Source organism: Macrosteles quadrilineatus, unplaced genomic scaffold (genome assembly GCF_028750875.1).
Source record: "Macrosteles quadrilineatus isolate MER2022 unplaced genomic scaffold, UCM_ALF_1.0 Scaffold_7__1_contigs__length_78375512, whole genome shotgun sequence".
Classification (NCBI taxonomy): domain Eukaryota; kingdom Metazoa; phylum Arthropoda; class Insecta; order Hemiptera; family Cicadellidae; genus Macrosteles; species Macrosteles quadrilineatus.
This window is the reverse complement of record NW_026542600.1, coordinates 45,082,853-45,103,144: the sequence shown is the minus strand read 5'-3', so window position 1 is coordinate 45,103,144 and position 20,292 is coordinate 45,082,853. Positions and strand designations below refer to the sequence as shown.

At 34.8% G+C, this 20,292-nt stretch overlaps 1 protein-coding gene across 11 annotated transcripts in view; it reads left to right on the top strand.

The window, feature by feature from the left end:
- LOC128997907 (nuclear protein MDM1) overlaps window positions 1–20,292 on the top strand; it is a 105,605-nt gene that overhangs the window by 21,004 nt on the left and 64,309 nt on the right. For 10 of the 11 annotated variants that reach the window (XM_054423726.1, XM_054423723.1, XM_054423725.1 and 7 more), the window contains exons 2-3: window positions 5,910–6,003; window positions 8,322–8,393. In XM_054423726.1, the coding sequence (XP_054279701.1) occupies window positions 5,910–6,003; window positions 8,322–8,393 (166 nt within the window). Of the gene's footprint in view, window positions 1–5,909; window positions 6,004–8,321; window positions 8,394–14,004; window positions 14,067–20,292 lie in introns of those variants that run through there. The other variant, XM_054423729.1, reaches the window with a different exon arrangement.

Here is a 20,292-nt window from a genome sequence, read left to right as displayed (position 1 = left end):
TCGGGCACCAAACTGCCTTTAGTCGATTAGTTAAGATCATACATTGAACTTATCAATGTATAACAGTGTGTGATATAACTGCTGGTCCTACAATGATGAAATGAAACCAAATTTCTTTTTCTGTATTAAAAAGAAAACATAAAACGTGTGTCCGTTTATGATAATGTTAAGGTAATGTGGTAATGTCCGTTCATGATAATATTAAGGTAATGTGATAATGTCCGTTTATGATAATGTTAAGGTAATGTGGTAATGTCCGTTCATGATAATGTTAAGGTAATGTGGTAATGTCCGTTCATGATAATATTAAGGTAATGTGGTAATGTCGGTTTATGATAATGTTAAAGTAATGTGGTAATGCCCGTGTATAATAATGTTAAGATAATGTGGTAATGTCCGTTTATGATAATGTTAAGGTAATGTGGTAATGTCCGTTCATGATAATGTTAAGGTAATTCGGTAATAATGTCCGTTTATGATAATGTTAAGGTAATGTATTAATGTCGGTTTATGATAATGTTAAAGTAATGTGGTAATGCCCGTGTATGATAATGTTAAGATAATGTGGTAATGTCCGTTCATGATAATGTTAAGGTAATGTGGTAATGTCCGTTCATGATAATGTTAAGGTAATGCGGTAATAATGTCCGTTTATGATAATGTTAAGGTAATGTATTAATGTCGGTTTATGATCATGTTAAAGTAATGTGGTAATGCCCGTGTATGATAATGTTAAGGTAATTTCCGTTTAAGATCATGTTAAGGTTACGGTGTCTGTTTTTTTTTCTATACGTTTTCTCTTCATGTTTCATTAAATTGTGTTTTAGTTCTTCGTTGTACAAAACATTTGTAAATATTAATATGTAGTGGCTTACATATATCGCAACACCAATAAACAACAGCGAATATTGGATCACATTCGGTCCGTGTTGTTTGTAAAAGTGTATATGAAGGTCGTGTAATCAGACACACTAAGCCTACTTACAAATGCTAAAAAGGGTGTTTGCGCCGTCATCCTTGTTTACCACCAGCTCCCAGCTCCTCGTTGAATTGATACGTTATTTAATGTGTTTTGTATCATTTTAATGTGTACTTACGCTGTGATTTATGACGTCCACTATTATATTTATTGCATCTTTAAGTATAAAAGAAGATGTTGGATTGAATAATTGTATTTGCAGTGATAAGATACCGCTGGACCATGGCCACGAAACTTGGTACATAAATGTAGAATTTAATGGAGTAGGTTGAAGCACCATCAATTTCGTGATAAGTTTCAGGGCTTAGCCCTGGGACCGTTTTAAAAATACCCATGTAAGGGATTTTGAAGGAATCTGAGTTAGATCTGTTTACTAACAAAACATATGCAAGTAAAATTTAAAACAGGCGATGTTTAATAGTAAGTTTCGTTCTCCCTTGGTTTTTAAAGTTTAAAGATTATTAGAATAATTTTATTGATATATTTTCATGAAATAGTAGGTTGATTACAATGTATGAATGTTTTAAAACTATTTTGAACCTTTTTGACATTTTGAGAAAAAGGAGTGGTTGTGTTTTCCTAGAACACTATTTTCAATTAGCCAAGAAGAACGTAGTTTACATTTTGCTTCTAAAATGCATTTAATATCTTTAACTATGATTTTTTTACTCGATGGTTAGTATTTAAATACCATTAAATATGGAACGTTTAAAATAATGGTTATGCATCAGGCAGTCTTATAAAGTAGCCTTGCTTTATATAACAAAGATATTTCATCAAACCAAGAGGTCCAATTGAATTTTGTTTCTGGAACCAAAGGTGGATGTGGAAGTAGGCTTACTATGTTTTACAACTGGTTTAAAGGACAAGTGTTTTTTTTCAGCGTTTTCTCCGTTGCGAAGCATGGGTACATCAACTAGTTTTAACATCTTTTTTATATACATCTTTTAATGCAAGGCTTAGCTTGTCAAGCAAATGCATTTAATGTATCACAAATAATTACATATAAATCAATCACTTGTACAACTTTGGCCACAAAATTTAATTAAAATAAAATCAGAAATATTTTACTATTGTTTAATATATTTTATTGTTTCAGGAGGTTGAAAATAGGTGGATTTATTTGGAAGGGAAATTTTGATTTGTGCCATGACATTTAAAATTATAAAATTGGTAAACTGTTAATGTTGAATGTAAATGAAGTTAAGTTTAATGCTAGAAGTGTAACATTTAATTATTAAACGATCCTCTATAGATGGTGGTACTATTACACTTTTAGGTTGTCTGCCTACATGACACTCCAACATAATGCATGACGGTTTTATATAGAATTAAACTGTCAGAATATGCACTGTATTGCTTACAAAAGTATTTACGTCAGTTTTATTACAACCCTAAATTATCTACAGGGCCAAAAAAATGATAAAGATGCGAAAACTATGTGGAATATCGAATATGTGATGCACTAGAGAGTCCCCAATGTGGTTTTCACGGACAGGTCCAATTATTATAAATGAAGCCATCAACTAGGCGCCGCTCTAAAAAACAAGCGTTTATGTCTGTTGTTTCATTCTCTCTTCTCATTCCCCAGATCTCCTCGCAAAAACAGCTACAAGCTTTCTATTGTTTACTCAAATATGGTGTGCTTCATTATACTATGAATGTCCAGTTATGATTATTCAGTTAGTTCTGCAAAGACTTATTTTAGTATCTAGTGATCTAAGTCAAGATAGAATACTTACTTGTAAGGTATATTTTAAGTACCATAAGATACGTATACTATAAGGTACTATTTAAATTTCAATTGGATACAAAATGTACCATTTACAACGAAGGCGATTAATTTGTAATATCTTCACTCCACTGGCGAAATGTATATTTAGGCAAATATTTGTATGAGGATTTAGCTAAAACAACACTTCATTACCTTCCAAATATAACAAAATTTAAGTTTTCGTTAAACCAATTGTTTGTATATTAAATAAATCAGGCATGTTTAATGAATTTTTTGTAAAAGTTTAATCATGAAAATGTAAGATGGTTTGCTGTTGTGGTGGTATTGTCCCACATCACTGGCCTTCAAACCATGCCAAAATATAATTTGTGACCAAACTAATCAATTAGTGCTCGATATACATTTCTTCCTACATATCGAAAACAATAAACTTCCCTGTTAAGTTAACAAAAGTACTACAAAATCAACTACACTCGACCACTGATATACGCAGGCTGTCAAAACTACCGATTTGTGACCGTACGAAACCATGTCCCGCACATGACAGTGTGAAAGCGTACATGTTCTAAAAAATCTAGCCATCCGGTCCCGTCCCGCATTGGAAGTTAAGGTTCGTGCGGGTGTGTTTTCAACGAACAGAGGTTTATGACTGTCCGAGCGAACCCGCACTGGTGTGAAAGCTCCCATATGATTCAATAGTCTAAACAGCTTCGTCCGGTGCGGGACGGTCCCGCACCACCGCGCAGATGTGGTCAGTGTTCCAAGCTAGCTGTGAGCTGTACTCCAAACGTTCCAAGCCAGCTGTGAGCTGTACTCCAAGCGTTCCAAGCTAGCTGTGAGCTGTACTCCAAGCGTTCCAAGCTAGCTGTGAGCTGTACTCCAAGCGTTCCAAGCTAGCTGTGAGCTGGACTCCAAGCGTTCAAATCTAGCTGTGAGCTGTACTCCAAGCGTTCCAAGCTAGCTGTGAGCTGTACTCCAAGCGTTCCAAGCTATCTGTGAGCTGTACTCCAAGCGTTCCAAGCTATCTGTGAGCTGTACTCCAAGCGTTCCAAGCTATCTGTGAGCTGTACTCCAAGCGTTCCAAGCTATCTGTGAGCTGTACTCCAAGCGTTCTAAGCTGGCTGTTATTTGACCAGGACTATTTATTCAGAGCTAATCTAGGCCTATATGTTAATATATATATATATATATTTATATTTATATATATACATATACACGTATATAAGGTCAAGGACAATCAGGTCCAGATTTGAAACATCATTGACTCTCAGGATCGAGCGCTATAACGACTCTGCTTCTCAGCTATAGTGCATATTAAATTGAATTACGAAACGAACTAACAATCATATGTACCTCTGAAATTGCGTAAAGTCATACGTAACCGAAGATTTTTGCGTTTTTAACAGATCTCGAATATTGATGCATTTAAAAGTTAGTTAAACACAGTAATTATTACATTTTGGTATCTGTATTGGCTTTCCTTAGATAAACTAAAAATGTTGGTACTGTAGATTAAATTGAAACAATTTAAAAAGCACTATCTAGTATTTTTAAGACAGACTAAAAATGTTTTCAAGAATGGATGAATACAATTACTTGCTATTTTAGAAAAAAAGTATGAACCAACAACACTTAAAAGGATAAAAAAAAATAGACATATTTGTCGAGGAGCCTTTGTCCGTATCCCAGTATGTGTACAAGTTGTGATTTTCGTTTTCCTTATATTTTACCTAGAACCATTAATACAAAGAATGTCTATTAAATTCCATTTAGAATCAACAATTCAACAATTGTACGGAAAGGCTAGTTGTATTGGCATTTTATTTGGCCTACTTCACTAAAGTAAACCTTTGGAAACAGCTGACGGTTCGTAAACAAAGTGTTTCGCTACGAGCCAGCAATTCGCATAGCTTCATGAGTTGCAGTGTAGATGTAGAAATGAATGGCGTGCTAGGATCTTAATACATGTGATTTTTTCCTGTAGTGGATCAACTAAAAGGAAAAGAACAAACCTCTCGAATACTGATTGAGTTTTAAAAATCTAACAAGGTGAGATTTCCCTTTAGAGCAGTCGGTATTACCGTAGTCTCCATGGTAAGACCTATGTGTGGAACTACATCACTTTCAGAAGCCAAAAACACAATTCGATTACATTTTATACGTAGGCCAATGCGTCGGTGTGTTTCCGCAGGGCGTGGACGAAACCAAACAAAACTCTTAAAAGTTTGTCAGAACATAATTAATTATATTTGGTGTAAACTCACGTATAATAAACGAAAGAGTTTGTAATCCAGTTCAACCCGACCACGGAAAGGGATATTTTACTCAAAATTTAACTTAATAATTTCAAGCAAATAAAAAGTAGGCTTCTTTAATTTTGTTTGTACTTAACAGACGAACAATTTAATTATATCGTTTTAGTGTACCTATTTCACATCGAGAAATTCAAAGTGCCAAAAACCACCAATTTCATTTCAATTCTCCACAAAACCATCTCCTTTCATAACTACTATTGTATCTCATGTTATTATCCTTTTATAACATAAATTATTTGTTTGGATTAATGATGTGCTATTGGTGCTGGTGTATATTAGCATGGAATAACATATTAGATGGCATCTCCCTAGTATCCAATTAAATTTTAATCATATTATGAATGGACTGATTAACATTCCTGATCATTTGAGATTGTTGGTTCGATCTATCACATGTTAAATGGAGCGATAATTCGTAGTTATAATATTTTTCTTTATCTTGATGGTAGGCATCCACGGTAGGTCTATAAAGTACACTGTGTAATCTTGTTCGGCGAAGACGGTGGCCAAGATTCGACATGTTTTACTCCGTTGCCATATTTTGGGTTTGTATTATTGGATTGGGATTGCATCATTCGGGTACTTTGGTATTGTACGGAGACCACTTATTTTACAGCACGCTGCGGCGGTTGTGTTAGGTTAGGTTATCATAAATATGTTTGTAGGACTCTCCTCGTTTTGTTATGAATCGAACGATACCAGATGAGTCTTTCTATTTATGATAACCCAGCCTAACATAACCACCACAGAGTGATGTATAAGTGGCCAAAGTACCGATTTGCGTCACAAGATTGTTTACTTTTAAGATGCATATCTAATAAGCTAGGGAAGTATCTGAATCTGAGCTAGGGAAGTAATGTATTGCGGTTGTCTGTTGCAGCTTCACTCAGAATACAGAAGCACATATCGCTGGCACGAGTACACTGGACCTAGACAAGAGATTATCCGCAAACCACCCCAATCCCAGCCCCAGGGTATGTACAACCGATTTTACATATTTGTTTACAGCTTAAACTTAATCAACGTTGATTGCTAATAATTAACGACGTTTACAGTTTTAAATTTCTTCGCAAAAATCAATGATGAAAACTGTTGAATAATATGAAATATGTTTTCTATATGAATATTACAGGAATATTTAGGAAATCTGTAGTAAATGGTACATGGTATCCGGGCTAAAGGTATCGAGAAATAACTATCCTTTGTGATATTAAAATGTATTTCTCTTTAAATAACTATGCTAACACCATAAATACAACCAAGATTGGTATCTTATTCAGTAAAGTTCAATGTGATCACCACAAGTCTCTTTCAACTGCAGCCACAATCACTGTGCCTTAGTTCCCGTAAACTTTGCACTCTTAGCTGGCACACAATATCTGGGTAAACCTCATCATTAGGCTGATTGTCACTTTACTGTATTGGCTAAGTTGTTGTTATGGCCCGAAATTATTCAGCTTGGTCACATGGAAAGACTGCATCTATATTAACTTGCAGTTTTTAGTCATTGTGTTTGAAATTCGATCATTAAATGTTGTTCACAATCTTGGTTTTATTTATGATATGTTGGCATATTAATTTTAAAATACAGTTACGTTTTAATATCATAAGAGATAGTTATTTCTTGATACTTCTAGTTCGGACACCCTGTATAATACTTTATTTATAAACTGTGCTAGTTAAACAGTTTAAGCTTAATATATTTGCTATAATTACTATAATTATAATTTAATTATAATAATACTAATTAATACTTATATTACAATTATACTAATTATAATTATATTAATAATAATAAGTATAATTCTAATTTGCTACAATTATAATTTAATTAATTATACTGTACGTAGTTTTCTAATAGGTATACTATACAAAGGTGCATGAATAAAATTATATATTAAATTTACGCTACTATTGGAAACATAATAATTTTGCACATTGGCCATTATCTCTCTGTCCAGATAAGCAATCTTTAATCTTGTTCAACTATTTGCTATTTTTCACATTCCTTTGTATAGTTCATTGTTGTTTGCAAAAATTCTTTAAAGTTTCCTTGAATTAAAATATATATATATAAATAAACAAATAAAATCTGCTTGGACATCACAATTATAACCTAACTTGTACACCACAATAATATGTTATGCTCAATTTGTAGGTCTGGTCAATAAAGATAAAACTAATAGTTATATTTGCATATATTGGTATAGTAATGAATGTCTGTATTTAACATTTTTTCAACGAATTGTTGTGTCTTTGACACTTTATTTCGACAATTATTTAGAAATGGAGACACAAGACTTACTGGCTAATTGAGATATTGAGTTAAGAACACAATTTAAAATCAAGGATACTAGTAAATAATTTTGCATCCCAAATATATTAAAAACATTAGTTGATTCTTCTGTACTTTAATAAAATCCAAAATAGTTTTAAACTTGATTATTTAAATGACAGGTTTAACTCGTACATTAAATTATTATTTGTCAGACTGGAGATGCTTTAAAACCATATCCAACCAAGGCACTCGTTACAGTTTGAGAAGTCCACATACGGGCACAATAGCTTCCCATACTTATTTGAAATTTATATCTATCACTTTAAGTGCTCACATAGTTTTTGGAATTTGCAATGTTACAAATCAACAACTCTAGTGGAACTGATTGAACCATGTTAGTCATGTTTGATATCTATCTAAACGTAGTACTGTAGTGGACACTTGTACTTATTATACCAGACATCAATATGTAGGCCTATGACTAGACATAAATATAACAAATCATTTTGCACTTTCCGTCTAAATGTCGCATGACACGAGTTGGTGTTTTATCATAAGTATTGACGACTAATGATTTGTATTGAGGTATTACTTGCATCGTAGTCTAATTATACGTATTCATGTTTTAATGACTCGTATTGATGTTTCATCACTCCTTATTGCTATACAATGGCTTGAGTTGATATCTAATTAATAATATTGATGTATAACGCCTCGTTTTGATGTCAAATGGTTTGTTTTTATTAATGGGGGTTTTTATTAATTAGTATTTAATTAATCACTTCGTATTAATGGGTATTTATTTGTTTTGATGTTTAACCATACAGTACTTATTGATATCTGATAATACGTAATTATCCTTAAACCATAGTAATAACTACAAAACAACCAATTTAGCTTATTGCTCTCTCAGTGCCTAGTTGCATGATATTTACGACGCTGATTAAGATATTCACATATCTGCTATTTTACCCCAAACAAACAATTTGCTGGAGACCTGGTTGTTTGTTGTAGGATCGTCGGCTCCAGCTAGGTTCCCTGATGAAGATCTACAGAGACCTGACGCCTCGGCAGACCAACCTGCAGGTAAAGAACTGTTTGCCACTTAGTACAACCTGTATTAGTAATAGTATGTATACATACGGTTTACCCCAGAAGCGATTTAAAGCAAGTGTTAAAGTGAAATCGAAGTTTTACCATATCTGTTTGTAACTTTAATTCCTACATTTAGAATACGGATTTTGTTGCACATCGGATTGATATGTACCATGTGTCATATTTTTATTGTTTTTCCTAACCAGTGAACAAAACACAAATGATGAATTAGTGGTAACCCCAAAAATGATGGTGACGTTTTCAAACAAGAAATCTGCACTTATTCTTTATAGTACTGAAGGAAAATTAGTCAGCCGCATAGAATGTATTAAGTAAATAATTGGGGAATCGCATTACAATTTAAATCATAATCTTGAAATTCTTTATTAGTTTAAACTGTCAAACTATTCTGTTGAAGAAAGTCTCTATACTGGATGAATTTTATAAGGCCCAGAAGGGATTGTTCGTTCAGTAGGTTAGTGTTCACGATGTACTAAAAACAACTCAGACATTTGTGTCTACAGGGTCCATTGAATACAGTACCGGGACTGGTTCACTGTAGCGGGTCCTTCACCATACCAAGTGACCAAGGCACTTTAGTGACTGGACACCTCTATCAAACCCAAACGGGCGGACACCCCTCCTCTGCTCTTATGAGGCTACGGTGAACCAATCCCGATACTTATTGAATTGAGGGTGTAAATGGGATGATTTTAGAGATTGAAATATTTAATTTGAAGACATAGTTAGGAATGGGGTGCCGTAGTAAGTTCTTTAGAACTAACAGAATAAACCTGTTTTGAGTCGTCGCTGACGTATAATCTCATCTCCGACCTTATAATCCTCTGTGCATGGCACATTTATGTTCAAGCATACAATATGCAACTCCGTACGTTGGCGGGACGTACAGGGTGCAAAAAATAGTTCTTTTATGGTACAAGCCAACAGTTAAAAAAATAACGAAAATCGAAGAAACTGTGTTGCCAGTGTACTTTATTGGTTTATTCCAATTTCTTTGCGGAGATTAACAATGTCTCTCTTTGCATTATAATCGGCAATTTTGTATTTGTTATTTCCATATTAATACTAAACTGATATCAAGAGTTACTATTGTAGACCAATCGATGTATTGTAAGACTTGGGTGAATAGGATACGGTTTAGGATTTTATTTTTAAATTGACCGAAATCCCTACAAGGTGTTCGTACACATCCCCATACTAAGTAAGCTGTCTAGAGGCACGCCTGGTGGCTAGAGATCTTGAAGCCTTGGTCAAATCGAGTCAACTACCAATCGTTGTAACTATTGTACCCTAGTGGTGTTCGGAGTGCACTTAAAAATGAATTTAAAAATAGTTATTCAGGCGAAGACAACGCCCTCTATAATAAAGGCACTATATGTGTTTTCAAACATAAAATTAGTTGATTGAAACTACTTTAAAAACAAATCAAATAGTGTTTCTAAAAATAAACACACTACTAGTTCCATCTTATCATGTCTTCAACCAACAACAAACTTTAATAATTTTTCATCAGATTTCCAAACAAATTTAAAGTATGGTACAACGAATTTAGAACTTGATGTTACCTATTCTTTGTTTACTGACTCTTCGCAACTACCTGCTTAGTGGCTGATTAGCAAGCTACTTCGAGATAAGAGCGTGCTTATTAATACCACAGTAGATAAGCGACAGTGCCGCTATGAACGGGTCTCCGCATACAAACGGTAAGTTAACAAGCAAACTGTAGTTGTTGTAAAATAAAATTGTTGATGATTACATCTAAACACTAAACCCAATAAGAAATCACTTAAGTAATTAAGTTGTAACAGAATATCAGTATTTAGTGATACATGACACCATAAACAACGCCAGCATTCACATATTTAGTAACCTTGATTTCCCCACTAGAATGCGGTTAAAAACGTCTTTAATAGTGTTATTTTTCTGAATCTATAACAACTTTATGATATTCAGGAAAATAGACTGTCTATAGGTAAATTTTCTAATACAGGATGGGATTACTGTTTACGATATTCGCTAGTTCCATGGATTAGGGTGAATATACTGTAATCCTACTGATAATTAATAAATTTAAATTTCTCAGGGCCATATTTAAAGATGAATTAAATGACTAATCAAAAACGTAGTTGTATCCAAAGACGTTATCAAGATAAAATCAAATACGTGCCTCAGAATTACTTGATAATCGGTCGGTAAACTTACGTTGTGCACGTTTTCCATATTTTATTTTCTCGGTATGCGGTTGGGCCTGATCATGACAGGTGTAACTGGGCTGAATGATGTAACAACTCATACGAATTATCACAGTATCGCACAATTTTCATGTCATCCGTGAACCAACGACATGGTAAATGCTAATCAACAAGTTACCTCCGACAAAAGTGCTCACGGATATAATGTGAAATACGACTTTTAACAATAAATGAATATATAATTTATTTACTCCACATAAGATTGTTAAATAGTTTCAAATTTGTTCAAAGATGAGACGAAATGTAAAATACATTTTATAAAAATGGGATATTAGAACAAACCATGCTGTGGTTTTAATGTTGCAGAAAAACAAAACCTACCAACTATACATTTTGTAGCCGGTTTGAATTTTAAATTATAGTGTGCGAAATTAGCAGACATAAAAAACTCTGTATGTGTGTCTCCTGGGCTGCTGTAATTTTTCATTATCTTTTCTGATTTATTTGATTGGTTGTAAACGATGGTGGAATAGTTGATCCCTAATCGACTTTGGATTTTTTTCTATGGTATTAAAAAAGGAATGCGTGGGTCTACTCAATATAATTAAAGTTATACCGAATGATTTTCCAAGATGGTGAATATATCAAATATGTTCAATGTCAATGGTAATCGATTTCCACCAGACATGTCGTCATTACAAAGGCTCACAAAGATAAAAGTGGATAACATTTGGCTACGGCACATTTAGAGACTATGTCACCACGACTTTTCTTCTTGCTAACTGGTCTCTGGATTTTCAACCTTTCAATGATATAACTTTAAGCATACCAGTAATAATATAATGTTTAGATGTTACATTCTATTTGTAATAATTGTGTAATTGATTACGGAAGTAAATAAGACGCTATGAAAGTTATTACATGTTTTTGGGTTAGGCCTTAGAATACATAGATATGTTTTACCATTTATTTAATTATTATACATAATAAGAGTAAACATTTAAAAAAATTAAAACATATACAGTTACAAAATTGTAATACCCAATTTTTTTTAATTGGGCACGTAATAGTTTTCATCCACTTACCTGAATACACTTTTATCAAAATAAATGTGGTACGGTTAAATCTTGTTTCTAAAAAAAAAATGTTGAATCACCGTCTAAAATAGCCAATGCTAGTATTATCCTGTTGCTATTTATTTAATATCTAAATACCCCCGCCGCAGCAAACCCGCAGACTAAGCGAATTACAATTTGTCTGATTGGATTTTTCTAAAATATGTCCATAAATAGACATAAACCCCAATTTAAATAAAATTAGGTTTAACGAGTACTTAGGTTTGCTAATACTGGGATGTTTAAAAGTGTTATTTTGACAAAGTAGTAGCAGCAAAGATGAAATAAATAAATTGTTCAAATTTGATTACGACTTGTCGCCTAGTGTGGCCGGTGCAGTAAGATAACATGGGGAGCGTATTTGTCGCCGCTGAAAGTGGTAAAACGTAAAATACAGATATTTCCAGCGACGAAATAATCTTTCGTATACATCTATGAGATATAGCCCTTAGGGATTAAACCCTTAGGTAAACTTCAAGTATCTTCTCTTCTGGTGCAATAGGAATCCGACCGAAACCTGATGTATTTTTTTCACAATGCCGTCTTCGATGTTGTTAGGGTCTGATAAAAACTAAGTATTTAGGAAATTGACGCCATATCTGTGTTTCGTCTTCCTTTTTAGATTTTTAATAAATAGCAACACCTCCTCCTGACTCATTGAAAAGTCATCCTAACAGTTAGAGTAGAGTCACCTAAGTGTGGGCCACCTCTTGCTACCAGGTCTCGGTGACCAAGTCGCCTAGTGTGGCCACCTCTTACTACCAGGTCTCGGTGACCAAGTCGCCTTGTGTGGCCACCTCTTGCTACCAGGTCTCGGTGACCAAGTCGCCTTGTGTGGCCACCTCTTGCTACCAGGTCTCGGTGACCAAGTCGCCTAGTGTGGCCACCTCTTGCTACCAGGTCTCGGTGACCAAGTCGCCTAGTGTGGCCACCTCTTGCTACCAGGTCTCGGTGACCAAGTCGCCTAGTGTGGGCCACCTCTTGCTATCAGGTCTCGGTGACCAAGTCGCCTAGTGTGGCCACCTCTTGCTATCAGGTCTCGGTGACCAAGTCGCCTAGTGTGGGCCACCTCTTGCTATCAGGTCTCGGTGACCAAGTCGCCTAGTGTGGGCCACCTCTTGCTATCAGGTCTCGGTGACCAAGTCGCCTAGTGTGGCCACCTCTTACTACCAGGTCTCGGTGACCAAGTCGCCTAGTGTGGCCACCTCTTACTACCAGGTCTCGGTGACCAAGTCGCCTAGTGTGGGCCACCTCTTGCTATCAGGTCTCGGTGACCAAGTCGCCTAGTGTGGCCACCTGTTGTTACTAGGTCTCGGTGACCAAGTCACCTAGTGTGGGCCACCTCTTGCTACCAGGTCTCGGTGACCAAGTCGCCTAGTGTGGCCACCTCTTGTTACTAGGTCTCGGTGACCAAGTCGCCTTGTGTGGCCACCTCTTGCTACCAGGTCTCGGTGACCAAGTCGCCTAGTGTGGCCACCTCTTGCTACCAGGTCTCGGTGACCAAGTCGCCTAGTGTGGCCACCTCTTGCTATCAGGTCTCGGTGACCAAGTTGCCTAGTGTGGCCACCTCTTGTTACCAGGTCTCGGTGACCAAGTCGCCTCGTGTGGGCCACCTCTTGCTACCAGTTACCTAGTGTGGCCGTAGCTATAATAATAGTCACCGATTGGGCCTGATGACGAACAGTATGAGTAACACCAATGCGTTTGAATACTGTAGTAGACATGCTATCTAAATGGACCAGATGTAGCCAAATAAAAAAAATAGTTGTAAGAACTATTTAACTCCTTGCAGCATAGTGTTACAAAAGTTGTAACACCGGTTAAGCTCTCCTCTTGGTAATTCCTCTTGAATACACAGTAGTTAAGTTTTAATACCTCTTTTAAATACCAATTTTACGTGCGCTCAAAATATTCGGATACTATCACAGCAAACATAAAGAATTTAGAAAATATTTACCAACTCCTATTTTCGATAAATAAATAGTAAAACGCTTTTATTTTCCAGTTTTTCTCTCAAATATCAGATTTCAGATCAAATTTTTTATCTCAATCTACCGAGCTTAAGTCTTCGGAGAGTGAAGATTGTAACAACAGGAGTTAATCCTAAGTTTTGAGGTTATGTTCGAGTGGGAACTTGGTTAAGTTAACATGTGAGTGTAGAACAATGGCGTTGGTGTGGTGAGTGATATGGAAATGTATAGGGTGTCGATAAGAGCAGGTGCGCATGCGCGTGGAGATGGTCGGATAGCTGGAGACCGTGTCCGGCGACCGGCGCACGGGCGCAGTCGGTTGCTGAACTCCGGCGAGACTACGTCGTCAGCCACAGCGCGGCCCAGGTACAGTAACAGTAAACTCAACACTGACCTAGTCCTAGACTGTACAGAGAGGTGCTTTATAACCTAACACGAGTTGTAGGCATATAGCTAAAAAGTGAAAATTTTTAATAAATTTAAATGTGTGATGAGGTCGTTAATTATAACCATTAACCACCCACTAATGACTCCCTGGAATTTCCGTGAGATGAGTAAAAAAATAAATAAACGGTGTTTTCATACGATGCGTATTAATATATAGGTACGTAAGCATTGTCAACGACTAGAACGTCTTTGAACATGAGTAAATATCTTACTCGGTAAAGAAAATTGTCCATTATCATCTAATAAATAAATATAAATAATTAACCATGTTAAACATGCTTATATTATGTTTAAAACTAGCTTTCAATCATATTCACTTTAAAGAGTACAATTGAGTTCTTGTTTAAGGTTAGCATCCCGAGATGGGTTGTTCCTCCCAGCGACCTCTTTTGATCTGATGACGTATATAGCTGGCCGGTGTTACCATAAACCCTTCCCTTTCCTCTTCGTCATACAATTAATTGTATCACTTGCCACTTAGGACGCAATTTAATATACAGTTTTAACATCTACACAGTCAATGACCATTACGACAATTTGAACGAGTTGTATACATCAGCTTCATTGGTATGTGTTGTACATATAGGTTCTAAGTAACAGACTATGGCTTGCAGCTGTTTTATCGATCTGTATATAATTAATTGAGTAACGCATATGCACAGTATTAAATTAAAAATGTTAACCGATTTTCTACAATTCAAAAGTCTAAACTTCCTTTCTTTCCGTGTGTAGTAATAGAAAACCACTATCCTAAATGACAAAATTAAATATTCTTATATTAACCAGTTATAACTTACTAAAACAGGAAAAATGCAAATTATTCGTGGAGAGGCATTGAAATATTCTGATCTCAAAGAATTGTAACATGTCATTGGACAACGCATATTGAATTCATCCAGTAAACTTTTATATCCAATCATGAATAGTTTGTAAACACGTCGTTTATTGATATATGCGTAATTTTATACATGAGATAAACATATTAAGTGTAAATTACTCTCTGTGCAATATTAATTTAACTTTTATAACTATTTATGTTTACACCTAACTTTTTTTCTCCTGCATTCACTACAGCTATCAAGGTCTATGACTACATAAATTTTTTAACATTAGTAGTAACATTAAAACATTGTTGCTTATTTTACTTGTCACTATAGGCACTGAAAGCCAGGTAAAAGTCAAAAGTGAGTAACAAAACAGAAATTCCATTATGCTACGGAATAGGCTAACTATTTACAAGATAGATTCCTGTCAAGTAGAAAAGATCTAAAAACTTATGAAATAGTATGGAAACATGTTTGCAAATTAGGCCTATTATTGTTTGCAAATAAAAATGCAAAATCGAACCCATGATGTTCAGAAAAACACACGCAAATGTTTAAACCCGTTTCTCTAATTCCTTTACACCTTGATCGCTTAGCTTGTTTATCCTGGAACAAAGCCATGGGACTATATATCTTTGTTTATGCCTTCCCTCCACCCACTTTCAACTGTCCAGGAACAAAGAGAGCAAAACGCTTACAATGACCCTCCATGCACTATATTTCACTAGGAGCACCATAGAGGTAAATATATTTTAACAACGACTTGTGTACATTGCGTCGTTTCGTAGCTATTGTAACATTACATTTTGCTTTGACTAGACAAGCAATAAAAACAAGTAAAATGGAATTTCCAAACTTAATGCAACTACGATATATTTAAAAACAGATCAAAATTAATAATAATGAAAGAGGTTTTCTTTCATCTTTGTCATGATTCTGTCAGCCATTAATCTTATCAAGTGTCAAAAAGTTTCTTTGAAAAGGTAAGAAGAGTATCAACTCTTATTTAATTTCATAAAATGTACTTGGTGTGACTGATCCAGAAATAAAATGACATTAAGTGCAGTTTTACTACAGGTTAAAACGCCACTATGGGCCGAAATACGCGAAAGCCCCTAATAAAAAGCATATTGTAATGTATTGAAGACGTTATGACGCAACAACCAACGGCGCCTGTCTCGTGTGTTCTTCACTTGGCCAAGTTTGTAAATTCATTCGTTTAAATGCTGTTTTTGTGTATGTATTTCGTGTATATTATACATTATATATCTTGAGAAATTCATCTATGGGTAAAAGTGCTTTTTACATAACGTTATGACACCCTGAAGATGTGCCCCAGCGGCATGAAACAGCTGGAGTTGATTCTAACTATTTAAGAATCGTTTGACGCAAAAGGTAGCGTAAACCATTTGATAAAGAATCTTGTTTGAATAAACACACTTATCTGGCGTAAACCTGTAGAAATCCCATTAAAACTTATTTAAGTATCGTTTGATTAAAAAATCTAGAGATTTAAAAACAGGGACCAAGTTATTAGAATACCATCTCATCAATACATTCCTCCCTAAAAGATAGAGAAGACATAAGAAGTGAAGTTGAATATCGAACTAAACCGTCCTATTTAGTATTTCGTCTTCAATAACCAATAAATACAGTTAAGTAATATTATCCATTTAAACACACTTGGCACTTACATTAAGTCATTATTAGAGTTGTGCACATTGATGCTGTGTCGTGATTACAAGGAGACGCTGTTTCTCCTCACAATATAAATCATTGTTAGAGTTGTGCACATTGATGCTGTGTCGTGATTACAAAGGGGCGCTGTGTCCCATCACAATATAAATCATTGTTAGAGTTGTGCACATTGATGCTGTGTCGTGATTACAAGGAGACGCTGTTTCTCCTCACAATATAAATCATTGTTAGAGTTGTGCACATTGATGCTGTGCCATGATTACAAGGGGACGCTGTGTCCCATCACAATATAAATCATTGTTAGAGTTGTGCACATTGATGCTGTGCCGTGATTACAAGGAGACGCTGTTTCTCCTCACAATATAAATCATTGTTAGAGTTGTGCACATTGATGCTGTGTCGTGATTACAAGGAGACGCTGTTTCTCCTCACAATATAAATCATTGTTAGAGTTGTGCACATTGATGCTGTGCCATGATTACAAGGGGACGCTGTGTCCCATCACAATATAAATCATTGTTAGAGTTGTGCACATTGATGCTGTGCCGTGATTACAAGGGGACGCTGTGTCCCATCACAATATAAATCATTGTTAGAGCACAACTAATTAAAAGTTGACTTAATGTAAGTGCCAAGTGTGTTTAAATGGATAATATTACTTAACTGTATTTATTGGTTATTGAAGACGAAATACTAAATAGGACGGTTTAGTTCGATATTCAACTTCACTTCTTACGTCTTCTCTATCTTTTAGGGAGGAATGTATTGATGCACATTGATGCTGTGTCGTGATTACAAGGGGGCGCTGTGTCTCCTCACAATATAAATAAAATTTCCTATTTTCAAATTTCCCTGCGATTTTGAAAAATGGTGGCCATTTTTAAAGCAATGCAATCAATATTTTTTATGGTCTTTTTAGAATCTAGATGCAATTTTAGGACTTTTTTACTCTTTGCATTTTCGCTCTAAACGTACATATTTAGGAGCTACATGATGCATAATGTACCCTGCAAGTAATTTTTTCTTAGTTTTAACACGCTGTAACTCCTAAACGAGTAGCTTAAGAGAAGAAATTCCAATAATAAAAACGTTTTTAAATTGCAATTACTTTCTAAACCCCTCATAAAATATAGGATCTTCTATAAGAAAAATCAAAGTTGGCTGTCATATTGGAAAAATGGCGGCTAAAATTATTTTTTGAACTTGTCCAAAATGTTTTAATAAAAAAATCCAAGGCAGTTACAATTTAACATTTTGTTATATCTTTTATAACTTTTGAATAAAATAGCAGGCACACTTATATAAATCACCCTGTATAATGCTGAAATAATTGGAAACATTTTATGCTCCAAAAGTTTGTTGAATCCCAACTCTTAACAAACTCGTCTCATAATCCCTTATTAGGCCTAACGATTCTCTAATTACTTTTGAAACTATGTTAATTTACAATAATTCGAAATCGTTATGTACTTTCATGTAACCAGGCCCTGTGTAATTACTGTAGTAAATTTCACTTGTTTAGTAGTGAAGTGTTCGAGGTACCGCACCGTTGAAATAGTCTGGCGATCTAATCCGCATAGAGGAACTAAGTGCCCCTGTATTATTATCCATAGTTCCGTAGCGAAATGGCCTCATTTAGGGGCGACGCACGCTGTAGATGACGTCACTAATTAGTGACTACCGGCCTTTAGTGATCGCATAGACAAAGTCTGCCTGTCCAAATTGTCTGTAAGTTTCTCTACATCTTGTTACCGATAATTATGATTTCAAATTTTGCGGTAAGTCTTAAAAGTTTGACTAATCGTAGATCACAAATGTACACGTGAACTAATTAATCCTTATGTTACTTTTATCAGGAAAATAAACGTGGAGAAGGTGAGGTGTTTTTAAAAGAATACAACATTCTAGTTTGGCATAAGATGGTATTAATTTGATTTCAATATCGATTCTGCTTTTAGTGGCGTGATCTGCGTAAAGTTTTTTTCGCTACATTGCACTGTTTCAATATACATCCCACGCATGACATTTTTCTGGAAAACAGCTGTTTGCCACCTGCTTTATCAAATGGAATTTCATTACGTGCTACTGTACTGTAATGATTTTTACCGGACACCAGCTGATTATAATGGGCAATAAGTCAACTAATAATTAAACGGAAACGTCATTATCATAAGAAATTCAGGATGTAGTAGATTAATTTCGGTCTATGTCCCCGGTTGGAGTAACTGAAGCTATCGAGTATCTAAAGTCTCATTATCACAAATATGTTTTACAGATTTTGGCAAAATGAAACAATGAATGATTTATTAACATGTATTAACACAGATCTACAAAAAATTGTCATACTCTCTTAAACAGAAAGTAACATATGTCATTTAGTACTTGAAATACATCGGTCACAACTAAAATAGCATATATTTTAAAATTGTCAGTGTGCATTAATAGTACTAAGCTTTTCAAGCTACATGAAACATAAAAATATCTATATAAAAAAAAAATTAGAAAAGGTTCACGTTTCATAATGATAATTGCCTTACAATTGTACAAAATGTGGTTGTATCATAGAAAAAGTGGACTATAGTTTTTTAGTAAAACATGATCTACAGGGAAAATAGTACAAATGATATGTGTTGAGCTTAACCTACAACTGAACTGAAGTGAACTCAGTCATGTAATGACGCAACAGGGGTGAGTATAAATAAATTGCGTGCGAAGAATTTGTCGTGCCTTGCTGCATTAACGACTTTATGGGGGTTTTATGGTGACGAGACGGGAATATATAATCTATGACACGCTAGTGGTATATTTATAGATTTTGTATGCTTATGTATATGAAAATACCGAAAACATTACACATCAAACGAAATCGTAAAATGAATTAAAAAATAATAACAACTTCTTTATCAGAAAAATATATATACTTAAATCAGCTATTTAATGCAATGCTTAAATATTAATCGTGTAGAAAACACTAACACACTGTAGAACCCTTAAAAGACATTTTTAAGGGCATACAAAATGACACGTATTTCTGTTTCTAGTCAATACACACGGACATTCCAGTAATCATCTCTACACGCAACGGCAATGGAGCTTTTAACAGTATTGGACAAACTCCTAATTAGTACCTTTTCCAGAAATGAACTTGGCTGCGTATTCAAGTAGAGATCTTAAAGAGTAATTGAAGATTAATAATACCCGTATGTGTTACCACATTATTTATAGCAATTGGGTGGCTTGATGTATCGTAATTAAAATGTATTATATTTACCATTTTAAACTATGTTGTTAATTCTGGAGATATTTAAGAAATATTTTAAAATGTTTGGTGGTTCATGAACGGTAATATAGCCTAGCTCTTATAAAAAACTGATTCAAATCTTAACACCTTCCCACTCGAAATAAAACAAAGCTCAGTTTTTATCATTATGTTTCTGTTCTCAGTAGAATCTAATTTTCCATCAAGGCGTTTCTGGTTTTGTTATAAGAACTTGATCATTTTCCTTGTTTTCAGCATTCCCTCCAGGATTGGTTAAAGGCAATACGAAATAGGTTTATGTACCTAACGTCGTCAATCCTAGTATAGTCTCGGGTGACTAGATTCAAAACAGTTGTTTCATTTT